The following is a 14,753-nucleotide window of genomic DNA, read 5'->3' as shown; positions in this document are numbered from 1 at the left end:
CTCGCATAACCCCCCCTACCCAAATTTACAGATTTCTTTCCTGAGAGCTTGCTTCTGGATCCATCTTATCCACATTATCCACTCATCCTACCAACATCCCTGTTTGTCTGTCTCTGTCTATTTTGTCGCTCAGCCTTGCTGTTGCTATTTCTCCCTTATCCTCATGCTGCTCCTTTTATTCTGTTCCATTGCATATGCCCACACCCCCTTCTAATTCGTGGGTTCGGCTATCTAAGCCACACCCATTGCTGACAGGTGTGTAAAATCAAGCACACAGCCGTGCAATCTCCATCGACAAACATTGGCAGTAGAATGGGCCGCACTGAAGAGCTCGGTGACTTTCAATGTGGATCGTCAAGGTGTGGGAAGAGATACCGTCGGACGTCATCAAGAGAGCATTTCTGAAATGCTGAATCTCCAACAGCAAGGACGGCATCATTTGGGAGGAGGAGGATGCGAATGACGGTGACAGTGACGTGGAGTGGGACGGGGACTTGCTCGGCCGTGATTCGGACAAGGAGTTACGTGCCGTCTTCGACGAGGAAAGCATTGACGAGGATTTCCTCGGGTTTGGCAGAAAAGCTTCATCAAACGCAAACGGCCCTTTTCCGGGCCACAAATTTCTTCCTTTTTTATCGTCACAAAAAAAAAATCCTCTTCATAATAAAAACTTCTTGGTGTCCTCTCCTCTCTCTTCACCTTCTTGAAAATGAGAATAAGACTGTTGGACGAAATTAAGTGGACATGGGAGTCGGCATGTTGATACCTCCGTCACCTTGTTCGGGACAAAGTTAATGTACAAAACGTATTGAGATCTCGATCAGAAAATAAAATTATCAATATATTGATTTATTTTGAGGGTTAAAAGCATGGCCGCGGTTGATACACCGGAAAATATGGTGGATATTTGTTTCACGATAATTTACCGTAAGTCACATGGTGTTCGGCCAAAGAACAAATGGTCATTGTGTGTTTGTGCGTAAATCGTGGATCTTCGAGAGTGGATGACATGTGCTGATGGCATGAAAGTAATTACACTTGCCTCTTGGGAATCTTGCAGGAACCTCTGCAATTCCCTGTTGTCTTGCAGTTGGAGCGTGACGTTGACTGCCATCTTGCGGTTTGCCCACTGCCTGTGGGGATAAAATTCAACACGAAACCATGAGGCTTAAAATAAAATTAATAACATTTATTCTACAAATAGCCACCTCTGTCTATCTGTCTGTGACTTCAATTGTCATCATGCAAGTTGGCTGGGTGTGGGTACCTCTCTCACCTGTCATGGCACTTCAGCAAAAGACTTCTGCAACTCATTTGGGACTGACTCAATCTGTAAACTTCCCGACCTGGATCTCAACAAACGGTACTCAATCTCTTCTGGATCTAATTTTGACAAATTTCCCTGAAAATATCTGCTGTTCTTCCTCTGATCCAATCGGTTCTTCTGACCACGTGCTTGTCAAAGTGGACATCTCTCTGGCTGTTATGAGAAAACCACCTCACCGCCGTCGAGTCTGGCATTTCACTCAGGCTGACTGGCAGGGTCTTCAAGCAGCCATCAAACTTCCAGACTGGTCTCCCATCGCTTCTTTCTCCAACATCAAGTCATCCTGGGAATTCTTTCAAAGAAACTTGCTCTCCCTCATGCACAGATTTATCCCCTCTCGTCTTCAGTTGTCCGACCCTTCCTCCCACCCATGGTACACTGAGGCTTGTGGTGAAGCAGTTGTCATGAAACAATTTGCCTTCACCTCATGGAAGGGTAATCCAACTGAAGGCAATCTCAGTTCCTTCCACAAAGCTCGGAACAAGTGTGTGTCTACCCTCAGGAGAGCCAGAAAACAACAACTTTCTAATCTCGAGTCTGCACTCTCAAACCTCTCTCCCCCCTCCAAATCCTGGTGGAATCTAGTTAAGTCTGTTTCTGGTGTATGTTCCCCCTCCATCCCCTCCCTTACCTCAAATGGCCGCACTGCTGATACCGTACGTGAAAAGGCTGAATGTCTAAACCCGGTGTTTGCTTCTAAATCTTGTGTCCCAAACCCATCGCTTTCTGTACCCACCTTACACAGTCGCACCCAACTGTCCCTGGACTCTGTGTCCTTTTCTCCTGACAAGGTGGAGAGCTTGCTGTCAAACCTCGACTCAGATTCTACAATCGGTCCAGACAGCATCAGCCCACGTGTCCTAAAAACCTGCTCTTCTGTTCTACTCGCCCTCTCCTTTGCTCAAGGTCATCTGCCATCTGCTTGGAAATCAGCAAACATCACCGCCCTGCATAAAAAACAGATCCCTGCAACTACAGACCAATCAGCCTTTTCCCAATCATCAGCAAGGTCATGGAATCCATCATCGCTTCAGACATTTAATCCTTCCTCTTCTCCAATGGCTTGATTTCCGATCATCAATTTGGATTCAGACCAGGTCACTCGATTGTGGATATGCTGCTTCTGCTTCATCCAACAATGGATGGAGATCCTCAATACCAGACATTAAATCAGAGCCATATCCCTCGACATATCACGTGCTTTTGACACGGTCTGGCACCCTGCCCTGCTCACCAAACTCTCTTCCGATGGTATCCAAGGCAACCTCCACTCATGGCTAGCAGACTTCCTCTCCTGTCACAGCCAACGTGTGGCCCGAAATGGAGTGCTCTCATCCCCTCTTGCCAAGTTTCAATTTTTTTCCACGGAGCGCTTTCGGAGATACAGAGGTCCAAAGTTTTTCTTTTTTTCCAACATGGCTGCCACACCACGTGACCTATGACATCTTAGTTATCACAAAAACATTTTGCAGGAGTAGTCACAACTATGGCGAAAATTTCGCATCAATTGGATAAGTGATTGCAGAGAAAACTGGAACTCCCGACCTTATGTGAACGAAAAACTAAATAAAAGGCGTCGGTGTCACACACCCGAGTATCTCACACACACCCAAGGCCCTGCGGATGGGTATCACAAACACGACTGAGCATTAACAATGGAGAGCCCAGCAGGTTAGGAGGGATATGTAGATTAAAGTAGATCCGAGATCGAACGATCTACGTTGACGTAGATCTGCGTGGACCAACACACTCACCGGACGGGGGCACAAACCGACTGCAAAAGCTTTCCCCCGTCTGGTCGTGAACGGGTGGGACTCGCAAAACACAAGAGAAGAGATACCGGCACGTATCTCGTCTCCAACTCAGACAAAACTGCGGGACGACGGACATGTCCGTTAAACTTCGCAAACCTTTGATCGACGGAATCGATTGTCTCCTGGATTTTTCCCGCGAAGATGTTGTTCCCGGCAACGAGCCGCCAGCCGGTCTCAACCACAGCGTTTATCTTTTCATGGTTCGCATCCATGGTCGTTTTCAGGTCCTCGAGCTTCTTGATGGCCCTCTCGGCAGCCTCGAATGTCACGGGCATCTCCGTGTGGCTCAGGATGTGCTCCTGGGACGTGGGTAGAGGGAAAAGCCACTCCGCATGGTTCATGTTAAACACAAAACAATTGACGTGCGATGTCGTGTGAAGCACAATTGTGGTGAGACCACTCCGCAGGGCTCCCGAGACGTGCACATTGCGAACCCAGGTTTGGTATCACCGGAAAGTGAGGACCTGATGTTTCAAACATGGAGCGGTAACAGTGAAGACGTGTTCAGCAAGTGGACTCTTCCTGCTGCAAGAAGCACGACGCTGAACTGGGACTCGGCAAGGCCTCATGGTGGAATATTGTGTCCGGTTTTGGTCACCACCTTTCAGGAAGGACGTAGCCACTTACCGTCGAGTGAGTTCAGCACGGAGAGCTACGAGATTGATTCCGGGGCCCCGCTGCACGAAGCTACGAGGGGTGGCTGAAGAGCGAAGCGACGAAGGACTTCGTACATGAGGAAGGAGGTGATTAAAAGGTGATATGGTTGAGATGTTGAAGATAATGAAAGGTGGAGAAAAATTAAGTGCAGAGGAGTTTTTTTTTCAGTGGAGTAGACAATGATGGGACCAGGAGCCATACCCTGAGAGTGAAGAAGAGGAGAGTTAAGATGGCAGTAAGACAGGGGTCTTTCACTCAGAGAGTAGTTCATGCACATAGAATGGTCCACCTGGAAAGGTAGTGGCAGCAGAAACAGTCGACAGGTTTAAATTATAATGAGATAGGTACCTGGAAGTTATGGAGATAGAGGGGTACAGGGATGTTGGCAGGACTTTTAGGTAGTTCGAGTATGGATGGATGATTGGATAATATAGTGGTTGTGATGTCTGTTTGAGGGTCTTGTCAAAAGGTGAATGTGCTGTTGTTGTTTATTCATTCCTCACCCAACAGCCATCTTTATCCCTTAAATAAATATTTAAACGACAGTTCACCTTGCCCCGCACTGTCTTGAGAAAAGGGAAATGGGAAGGGTCTTCTTTATTTTTAATGCGAGGTCTGTGGCTCGTAATGGAGCGCACGCACGGAGTGGTTCAGGGACGGACAGACAGACAGACACTCCTGATTTATAATATAAATACCTGGTTGATTAAGAAGCCTTCAGCTCGACGGGCATCCTTCAGTAAGCTCTGATACCCGTGAGCCTGGGACAAAAGAGCGAGCCGGCTGTCCCACGCTTGGTGGAGATCGTTCCAGCCGGTATTGAGGGCGAGCAGCCGCTGCCGAAGGGACACGTACTGTGCGTCGCTGCGATCATGGGTCATGGCCTCGCCCTCTTGGCAAATCCGCATGTAGTCATCCTCATGGTTGTCCACCTCGCTGCGTACGGTGTGGTGTTGCGCGAGCAGCTTTTCGGCTTCGAGCAGCGTGCTCGGCGTGTCCTCGGACATGATTGCTGTCTGCGTCGAAGAGAGCCAACCCTGGTGGAAGAGAGGACGGGACGATGAGAAGAGAATCAGCGTCAAGCGAAAGGATGGCGACGGTGCAGGGAAGCTGTTTTTGAACAACTCGGGCAAATGTTCGACCGACGTTCGATGAAAACATCACACTGCTTCCACTCTACAACTGAACAGGTACACCTGCCAGAACATTCCTGAAAATGTCTTTAATTATCCTTCACCATGAACATAGTTGAGAGCTCAGAGAACACTTTACCCCAGAGTCTTGAGAAAAAGGACGTGGGAAGGGTCTTTGAAACTCTTGCAGATTGCGTGTCCGAGCCCGATCCCACCACCTGGACACGATTTCCTCTGAGCCAGACAAAATGGAGGGTCATAGTCATTGGCTACGACCCGCCATTTTGTGTGAATCTCAATGATCCCCAACGCTGACGTCTGTTTGGTCGAGATGGTGTAAAATGATGAAATAATTTGCCCAAGTTCTGCTAAACTGGAGGGTTGTTTTTTTTGAAGGTATGCAGTGTTCAAGTACATGATTAAATTGAAGTAAAATAAAGATTTTAAAGGTTGTACAAATAAATATTTTTCAGGAGTTTGCCGCCGTTGATGCACCGTCTTTGACACCACCTAATTCAACACGTGACTCGAGTCATTCGTGCCTGTTGTTTGTGTCCTTTATGACGTCCCTAAAAACAGCTAGGTTCCTGATTGGAATGATTTTGAATTTCGTTTTGACTGCCAGGCAGGCAGACACTGAAAAAAAAATTACCTTACTCGTCTCGGGACGTGCGATCGGGACGATATTCCGGTACAATCGAATTATGACGACGCAGACATTATGACGTCACACGCCTGAGGCACAGTGAAAGTGAAGTGTTATTTCAAACAATAAATTCCATTGCATTTGTTAATTTACGGCCTGCCAGGATCGCTTCGACTCTTAAAGGAGTGCACGCTCACCTTTGAGCTGTCGTGCCGTGGTTGGAATCCCAACTCAGCTGGAAACGACCACCCTGGCGTTGGGCATGCAGGGCGACGAATCAATCGGATGGACGTTAAACTGGAGGATGCGTCTGCCAGCACTGCGGGAGTTGGTTCAAGCTTGGCCAGCAGGTTCGTGAAAGACGTCCTTCCCCGGCCGACGCCACCAGACGGTGGGAATAATTGGGACGGTTGAAGAGGTAGTCGAAGTATTAGTAGCTCTGTCGTTTTGATAATTTTTGGAAGAAAGAGGGGGTTCATGTGTGAAAACGCGAGGCCCGCACTCGAGTGAAGTGATGCGAGTCGGTTGCGTGCAACAGAAACGTGTGTTTGGGGAAAAAGTCGAGGCCCATGGAAGGGCGAGGAGGCAGAGGGTACAACTTAATTTGCTCTGACGTGGATGTTTGCACAACAATTTGCGAGAAGTCATTCAAAGGGACAGACACTTCCAAACGATTTGGAGCCACGCGTCTCCATCACGTGCGTATCTGCAAACTCCGATCGGTTCTTCCCGACATTCCCGACCGTGTGACGTCAATTTCCAGGAGTAAACTATGTGGGAAAATTTATCAGACATATTAACTGGAAAGTGGGACTGTGGCCGGACTGAACAGTTTACGTTTTGTTTCGCACTGAAAGGCCGGATCTGGATCTGGACACGAACCAAAGTCTAATCGGCTTGTTCTTGTCACCTACCCAACTCATCCACCAAGTTTCGTCCGAAGCCGTCCATAACTGTTTGAGATATCATGCTCCTGTATATGAAAACGGTGAAGAATCACCGACAAAAAAAAACATTAAAAACAATCTCGGACACGGATGCCTCCACTCTGTATGCAAAGAAGATGGACAAATACAACTAATCATGAAGCGTTTCAAGCTCCAGGATAATGGGCACCTGGAAATCGTCCAGGTCTCGTAACACCTTCTGCAGCTTGCTCGCCTCGCTGAGAGATTCTTTACGCTCACGCAGGGTCTCCATGAGATCGGCCGACAGGGCCTTGATCTCGGCCACACAATCGCGGATGGCCTGGGCCTGCTCCGGGTGCTGCGTCACCAGCCGCTCCGCCTCGCAACGCGTTTCCTCCAGCTTGGTCTGAATCAGGCGAGGAGGACACGGTCCAACGGGGGAACCGTAACCGATGAACGGACACGGGCGTAGTCAAAGAGATTGGGTTGATGTTAAAAACAAAAGCTCCGTTTATACAATCAAACATTGTCGTCGGCTCATTTTTGGAGATGCAAATGATTTGCCAAAAGACCTCAAGAACCAAAACGTGAATCCTCAAAGTGAGCAGATTCTCCCATACATGATGTCCTTAAATGCACTAAACGACAAACACAAACAATTTGGGACCAACATGCTCGGCCGAGTCAACCTGTGGGTGTTCTTGAGGAATATGGAGGAAATAAATTTTAACTGAAGAAACATTACACCCAGTGATGTCATGGTTATTGTGTCCGCTCTCAGTCTGAGAGGTCGGTGGTTCGAACCCCTGTCGAGTAATACCAAAGACTTTAAACAGAACGAAGTCGAGATCTGCAGCAGCATGTGCTGCTTCTTGCTTGACACTCAGAATTTAAGGTGATAATGTGGACAAATCCCTTGGATTGGTATCCCATGGGCAGGAGGTGGGAAGGGGGAGAGGTGGAATCCCTGATAACTGCAAAGAATAATGCACCGCTACTCGGTGGCACATGGAGGATTCTGGGAAGTGACCCAGGTCAAGAGCTGTATTTTTCTGAAGTGGTGTGTGCGTGCTTTCAACAACCCTTCCATGAGCATTCAGTAAGCTGGAATCAAAACAACAACAATTGAAAGGTGCACCTGAATACTGGTGAGGTCCCTCTCCATTCCTGCAAGCTTGCGCTGCAAGGCCGTGACTCCAGCCAGGTCTTTTCCAAACTCTTGGGATGATTCGATGACTTTGGTTTTTTCCTCAATCCAGGCCTTGGTCGCGTTCACTTGAAGGTGAAAGTTCTCGATGCCGAGGGCTGACTGCAATTCTTTTTTCTTCAGGTCCACCAACTCGAGAAATTTATTCCACCTACAGGCCCGGAGACAAGCCGACGTGCCAAAGTACGACGCGTAGAGCGTCGGATATGTCGGTCCACATGCAGACCACACAGAAGGTATGCACAACTAACGAGAGCAAGGAAGGCGAGATCGAAAGCACGGCCATACCTGTCATTCAAGCGACCCTGCTTCACCTTGACGTCTTGTTCTCCAGGATGACCGGCGCTGATGAGCCGAAGGGAAAGTCGGTTCACCGCGGCGATGTGTGCGGCCTCGCTGTTCACCTCGAGATCCAGGCTTTGGAAACTGGACCAAGCAACACACAAACTTGCAGCCAGACAGGTCCAAACTACAACCATCTCATTGTCTTGCCTCCACAAAATTGAGAGATCATGAAACGATAGAATCAAAATGAATCGATTTGACTCGCCTTGATGGACTTGAGGAAAGTCATTCGCCGATGTAAGAGTGAGTTTATAAGAGGTTTTAATTCGGTCACGATCACAAAAAAACATCATCAGATGTTGAAACTCACCGGTGCTGGACCACCTCGAGATCCTCAAGGCATGCGGGTAGAATCATCCCGTTCAGCCATTGCTCCTTCTCATCGGTCCACAGATCGCAGATCTCCACCTCGTTGTTCACCTCGTGGAGAGCAAGCGCCTCCTGCAGGCACCGCTCGCGGCGGCGCGCCGCCTCCACCAACTCATTGTACTGTCGCTCCAACCCCACGAAGCGCCCCCGCCCACCGGCCTTGGTAGTTGACTTTCTAGTCGAGAGGGTTTGGGCCTGTTCGTGCAGAGCATCCACAGCTGGACTGTCGGGGAGAAGAAGGACCGCACGTGAGATGACGTTCAGGACCATCCTGTTCTCCTGTATTGAAAATGCAATTTATTATTTTGCATCAAAACGACTGCAATTTGGTCGTCATCATCTGGGCGATGCAAGTACCTGGTGTGAACGACAAAATCATAGCACGCATGGCGAGCAAGAGGCTCTCTCACCGGTATCCAGAAATGTCCGCCATCACATCCTTGTGTTTCCTGAGAAGTGTTTGAGTGGAGAACGAATCATTGCCGACGTCACCGCCAGACAAGAGGCGCATCACGACCTCGAGCCAGGCCTCGAGGTCGTCCAAGTCCGCCGCAAACCGCCACGACATCTCAGCATCGCTTAATTGCTGCTTGCGCTTCGTCGCGAGTTCTTCGAACCCGTCCCACATCCGCCGCATTTCAACCACTCTCTCGGCGATCTCACCGGCGCCGAAATGTCCCAGCTCCGTCATCACTTCACCTTCGCGCACCTTTTGCTTCAGGTGGGTCCGGCGGCTACGCAGCTCGTCCTCAAAAGTCCGGTAACGTGCCAGGAGTCTTATAACGCCGGTCAGGTCCTTACCGACCTCCTGGGATACAAGGAGAGGTTGGGTCTCACGTATCCAGCTCACCAGTTCGTCCATCTCCGACAAGAAACACCAGCGGTGCCAGGATGCCTCCAGTTTATATCTCCGCGACGCCGCCATTGCGCACAGCTCAGCATGTCGGACTTCCAGGTGAACAAGGCAGTCTTGTACAAGCTGTGGGTCACGGGGCTTGTAACCTGCAGACGGTGACACGAAACATTAGTTAAATCCCGATGGCACACGTCTCCGACATCCCGATGGCACACGTCTCCGACATCCCGATGGCACACGTCTCCGACATCCCGATGGCACACGTCTCCGACATCGTTTTCGGTTACGCTCGACGGGATGTCGCAGAAAACATGGCGAAAGGTTGGAGTTCACCACATTCGACAACAGCGCCAAAACAATACAGCAACCAAGGGTCGAGTGCAATCTCCGTGTCAACATCGCAGACACACCGATGCGGTCACCGCGGCATCTCCGGCATTACCGCTCGCAATGATCCTCCGAAGAGAATGTGTTCGGAAAACCCAAAAGGTGTCCTCCTTGTTCTTCTACCTTCCGAGGGGGATTGGGGAAGTCCTGTTTTCCAAAAAGAAGGTTGTCGACGATACGCACCCTCCCCAACGACGACAAACTTCTGCGCAGCGCCGTGTGCATTGCGAATGGACTCCTCCTGCAGCCAAACATCCGCCTCGACGAGCGTGTGCTTCTGCAGCAGATCATTGACACCGAGCAGGTGTTTACCGTAGTCCTGAGATTGCAGGTGTACCTGTGGAGCGCACAAACAAATATCACCAAGGCTGTGGTTAGAAATAAATAAAGGATGGAGAGAGTCTTCAGGTCCCATCACCGCTCGTTTTCTCACACATGGGACGCGCACAGCAGACGTGCGAACCACGGGTCCAGTCGGTACAACGGGGTGACACCGACATGCCAGGAGCGTGATCTCCAGCAGTTTTCACCCTTTTTAAAACAGGAGATCCAAAACAATGACGAGATGGAGGTATTTAACAAGGCAGGGCCATGCCCAGGTCCCGAGATGATGTTACATCTGAGAATGAACGATCTACATCGAAGTAGATCTACGTGTGGACCCACACACCAAGTGTGTGTGTGTGTGTGCGCACAAAATACTTGCGAGTATTTTCTTGCCACTCGCGCAGAAATTTCATCTCGTATGTCGAGCCGATTCACTAAAACAATTTTATGGATTCCATTGATTCCATCGCGTACCTTCAAGTCATCCATCCGGCCATTCAGGCCAATCATCTCCTGGAGGACGCGCTGCAAACTGAGATGAGCATCGAGGCGGGAACGCCGTGAGACCAGCATCTCCCGCAGGTGCTCCCACAGGTGCGTGACCCGATGACACCTTGCGACGACGCGCCAGGCTTCGTGATATCCCTCCGTCTGGAGCTCGTGCGCCAGATCCACCACCGCTCGCACACGGTCCACGTGCGCAAAGACGCCCGCCACGATCGCCTCGTGCTTCTTGGTCGCGGCTTCCACGGCTGCCAGGTCTTGGCCAAAGTCATCCTGCAGTCCCAAAAGCGAAGCGCTTTGCTCAGATGATGTTTTGGAGAAAGGGCATCAAATAGGTCGCGGAGGTGGTGCTCGAGTCCCGAGGTCGGTTACCTGGAGCGCGAGGCGTTGGTTCTCCTGGAGCCACGTCTCACACCGCATCACCTTCTGGTCAAACCGAAGAGCCATCTGTTCCAATTTCTCCTGTCGAGTGAGCTCGACACTTAGGGTCAGTCTTCTCCTGTGTTCAGCCTTCTCGAGTCGCTCCCAGGCCTGTTCAGCGAGAACGATCGTGAGGAATGGTTAAGAGGTCAGAAAGAGTTTCCAACCTTTGTTCAAACTTTCTTCAATAAAACAAACATGGGCGTGATGGAGGGTCCAACTGGTTGCTCATTGAATTTGCATCTCCCTCTCACCCCGGTACAAACCGAATGTATTTCAATGTCGAGGGAGGGTCTTACTCGATTGATGTCCGAGACGAGCTTGCCCTCCCTTGGCGTGTACACCTTCTGGTTGTTGGCGCGCATTTCACTCTGGATTATGAACAGCAGGACCTCAAGGTCGCACTTTTTGGTGAACCTAAAGACACACAAGAGGACATCAATCAATACGCTTGTCTGCAAGAGGTCAACCCATTGATTACATCTGCCGCGAGGAGAGATTCGCACGTGCCTCGTTGTCGATGTGCGTGTCTCATCAATATTTTAACCTTTATCGTGAAAAATGCTTCATCTGCTCCACACGACTTGACATCTCTTGAAAACAAAACCAAAGGTGACGTTGCATCGTCGCTCAAACACGTCGCTAACTCCCCCTCTCCCCCCCATAATCATAACAATATGGCTGATGTGAATGAAAGGATCATGAACGAGAGAGTTCATAGTTCACACCTGACCCCATGCAGTCTCGAACAACAAAAAGGACATGGCAAGGTCCTGTGAGCGGCTCATTCGATTGGTGAGACGACGTAACATGCCGGAATATTTCGTCCAAGTTCAGCGAAAGGGAAGTTTTCTGAAAGTTCCAAGAAGGCGATTTGTGTTCTCCAGTATTCAAACATGTTGTGACGGTCATCAGGGCGACCCATGTTGCCCGGTTCAAATCCGGCAAGTCACGTCAAATGACCACGACAGTCCCCCCCACGTCGGAGACTTCCTGTGTGATTCCGCATTCCCGCGCAGATTGAAGTCCTCGAGCCGGGTGAGTGCTGTGCCGGTGGCAATCGCACTGCAAGTCTTAATATTTGGCCGAGCGAACAAACCGCGTGATGCCGGCTATCTCGCGGTGCAGGACCGCGACAAATCTCGATGTCAAAACAGATTACATGAGATTACAATCAGGATAAAGTGCATTGGTGTAATAAAAACAAACAAGCAAAAGGGTCAGGAATATACAAGAAGCAAACAGTGGACAAAAATAACGATTCCTCATACACGCCCACGAACCAAACGAACCATCTCAAGAGTCTTAATTACTTAATTGATGCGACACCAGATGGACTGGGGGGATTCACCAAGCAATGAAGGAGTTTGAGGCCAAGTCAGTGAGTTGCTTCAGGAGTCACTGCCTGGTCGCCTGCGTGGATGAGTCAATCGTCGGCCTTGGTGGCAGGAGAGAGGGACGAGTTGGCGGGATGAGGCGTGGCGTCGGCAGAACGGGTGTGGCTTTCTCCCTGCCAGCTTCATTGACAGCAAACTCCCAGTGTTGTGTCTACTGGGTTGTCCGCCCTGATTCTTGTGCTCCCCGCCTTTTATAACCTCGCCCGCCGACGTCACAGATGAAGATTCACGTGACGGTCCTCTCCTCCCTCTCACCATTCGCCCGTTACTCGGCTATTGGGCAGGATGATCACCTTCCCTGACCTTTCACCCAATTTGCAAAGTGACAGGGCCCCTGCGAAAGCCTCGAAAGTTGTCCCACCTAAGCTCGAGGGATCGAGGCCTTCCCAGACGCAATACAAGCACATTAAGAAGGAATAACAAAGGTAAGGACATGAAATGAGGATGTAGATTTTTACATACAGACTTGAGGGTGGGTTTGACCTTTCGAACTACCAACAGAGTACCCGCCCTACGGGTGATCATGATCCAAGCATGCGATGCATTCTTCTTCTCCACCGTCGGGCAAACGTTTGGTGTCCAGAGAGAGAGAGAGAGACAGACGCGGCTCGTTCGGTGGACCGTGATGCATCAGTTCCTCCCGCAAGTTCCGGCACTGAGAGCAGTACCGGGGTCGAAGCAAACTGCTCCACTCGAAACCAGCACAAGGCTCATGACAAAACAAGCATCCGCTCTCTGCGGCGTTCTGACTTCGAACGGTCAGGAGCCCTTCCCTCTCACTGGCCATTGGTCGTGAATCGGCACGGTGGGCACGGCGACTCCGCCACAACGGCCGTTCCCTGCAAGGCCGTTCATTTCCCACCATACTTGCACGGCAAGGCCTCGTGAGCACTTTAAAGAGAAACATTCGGACAGATATCAGAGGATGAAGATGTTAAATAAATGAGGACAAAAGGGTTGATAAGTGTAGACACAGACGTCGCGGAAGGTGGACATCGTCCGTCTAAACATAATAGCGACGCACATTCAATATGACATTTAATTACTTCGCTTATCTAAACAAGTACAAAGAAATAACTGGAGTTATACTCGTTAAACTATATCTATTAACCTTTAGCAGCCATTCCCGAAACAGCATTGTCAATAACAATGTAAGAATCCCGAAAAAAAATAGGAGAATGACTCCACTTCCTCGATCAGACTTTGTACATTTCTTCGGTCAGAAAGACAAAAACAAGACCGGAGCTGGATCACTTGACAGCCGAAGGAACGGAAGCAAACCCAGGACGACAAATGTGAAACAAGGCCTTATAAAACCAGGAAGCACCAGGTAAGCCTGGAAAGCGACGATGTGACCGAAATCCGAACGGCGCGGTCGCCGGAACCTACTTCGGTGGTTTTGCCACTTTACGGTAGGCACTGAAGGACTGCATCTGATGTCTGACCCCGGCCAGCGAGTTTGCACACTCCGGGTCATCGAGGACGACGAAGGTCTTCTCGATCCAACTGAGCAAGTCAGAGGCGAGCGTGTCGTACCTCTTGGTCATTCGTTCGGTCTCCGCGGCACTGTCCAGAACCTGGCGGGTGGCACGTTCGCAAAGTGTACGACGAGCAATCATTGCATGGAGAGCGACGGCGATGTACGGCTGACGGACGGGACACAGCGGGGTCGTACGTACCTTTCCGATGCGCTTTCCCTCAACAGCGAGCGCCTTCATTTTGGCGAAGTAATGGTAGTAGGTCACGACGTAGGTGATGACCGACTTCTCATCCGGCTTCACGACGTCGACATCTGATGCACGGCATGCGCAGCACAATCAGTCCAACCAAATGGAGCTGCTCCACAGTCCACGCCACATTCATACGCAACTACAACAAATGCAGCGTCGAATAAGAGACTTCTCGAGCTGTTCCATCGCAAGTACGAGCGAGAGAGGGAAATTTATAAACCGCAAACCAAACGAGTAAACATCGGGATCGACGACCATTGCGCTTGTGGTCTACGGGAACGGACACCGGGCGAGTCGTACCTTCAGGATCGAGCAGTTTGGTCAGACCCAGGTGATGCTCAGCCAGGTCGAAAGCGTTCCCCAGGTTGCGGTGTGCCTCGGACTTGTCGAGCTCGTCGAAGTCGAGGAGATCAGGCCTGCCGGTCACGAACAACGAAATGTTTAGTTATATTAACTATCGAAGCTCAGGGGGGTCCAGCGTCAGCAAGCATCCTTCGCTGTCCGAGGAAGTCAACCACTCACCGAGAACGTTCCAATTCTGACTTAAACTCCATCGGACGTGAAAGCACCTTGCCAGGTGTCCAATCATAAACAGAACGAATAAAAATGAGTTTGAAAAGGTTCGGTGCCGTTAATAAGAGAGGATGGTTTGAAAGGTAACGGACGAGGCAGGAACCGAAGAGGGTTTCGAGCATCATCGAAATCCAAATCACTGGGTCTCATCAG

The 14,753-nt window shown here is 50.1% G+C and overlaps 1 protein-coding gene across 19 annotated transcripts in view; it reads right to left on the bottom strand.

The window, feature by feature from the left end:
• The window catches only part of LOC147006404 (spectrin beta chain, non-erythrocytic 1-like), a 72,140-nt gene that overhangs the window by 31,942 nt on the left and 25,445 nt on the right, over nt 1-14,753 (bottom strand). For 12 of the 19 annotated variants that reach the window (XM_085868904.1, XM_085868915.1, XM_085868914.1 and 9 more), the window contains 15 exons: nt 14,328-14,443; nt 13,977-14,089; nt 13,687-13,874; nt 11,200-11,317; nt 10,853-11,011; nt 10,451-10,753; nt 9,833-9,986; nt 8,817-9,408; nt 8,348-8,629; nt 7,981-8,118; nt 7,624-7,843; nt 6,694-6,891; nt 4,497-4,835; nt 3,238-3,440; nt 1,043-1,133 (listed from right to left, as the gene is read on the bottom strand). In XM_085868904.1, coding sequence (XP_085725030.1) covers nt 1,043-1,133; nt 3,238-3,440; nt 4,497-4,835; nt 6,694-6,891; nt 7,624-7,843; nt 7,981-8,118; nt 8,348-8,629; nt 8,817-9,408; nt 9,833-9,986; nt 10,451-10,753; nt 10,853-11,011; nt 11,200-11,317; nt 13,687-13,874; nt 13,977-14,089; nt 14,328-14,443 — 3,214 coding nt within the window. Of the gene's footprint in view, nt 1-1,042; nt 1,134-3,237; nt 3,441-4,496; nt 4,836-6,693; nt 6,892-7,623; nt 7,844-7,980; nt 8,119-8,347; nt 8,630-8,816; nt 9,409-9,832; nt 9,987-10,450; nt 10,754-10,852; nt 11,012-11,199; nt 11,318-12,803; nt 13,140-13,686; nt 13,875-13,976; nt 14,090-14,327; nt 14,444-14,753 lie in introns of those variants that run through there. The other 7 variants (XM_085868913.1, XM_085868918.1, XM_085868912.1 and 4 more) reach the window with 6 other exon arrangements.

This window comes from Eptatretus burgeri, unplaced genomic scaffold (assembly GCF_056783735.1).
Source record: "Eptatretus burgeri isolate ZD-2024b unplaced genomic scaffold, Ebu_testis_v1 Ebu_testis_scaffold_3180, whole genome shotgun sequence".
NCBI lineage: Eukaryota > Metazoa > Chordata > Myxini > Myxiniformes > Myxinidae > Eptatretus > Eptatretus burgeri.
This window is presented reverse-complemented; position numbering and strand designations above follow the sequence as displayed.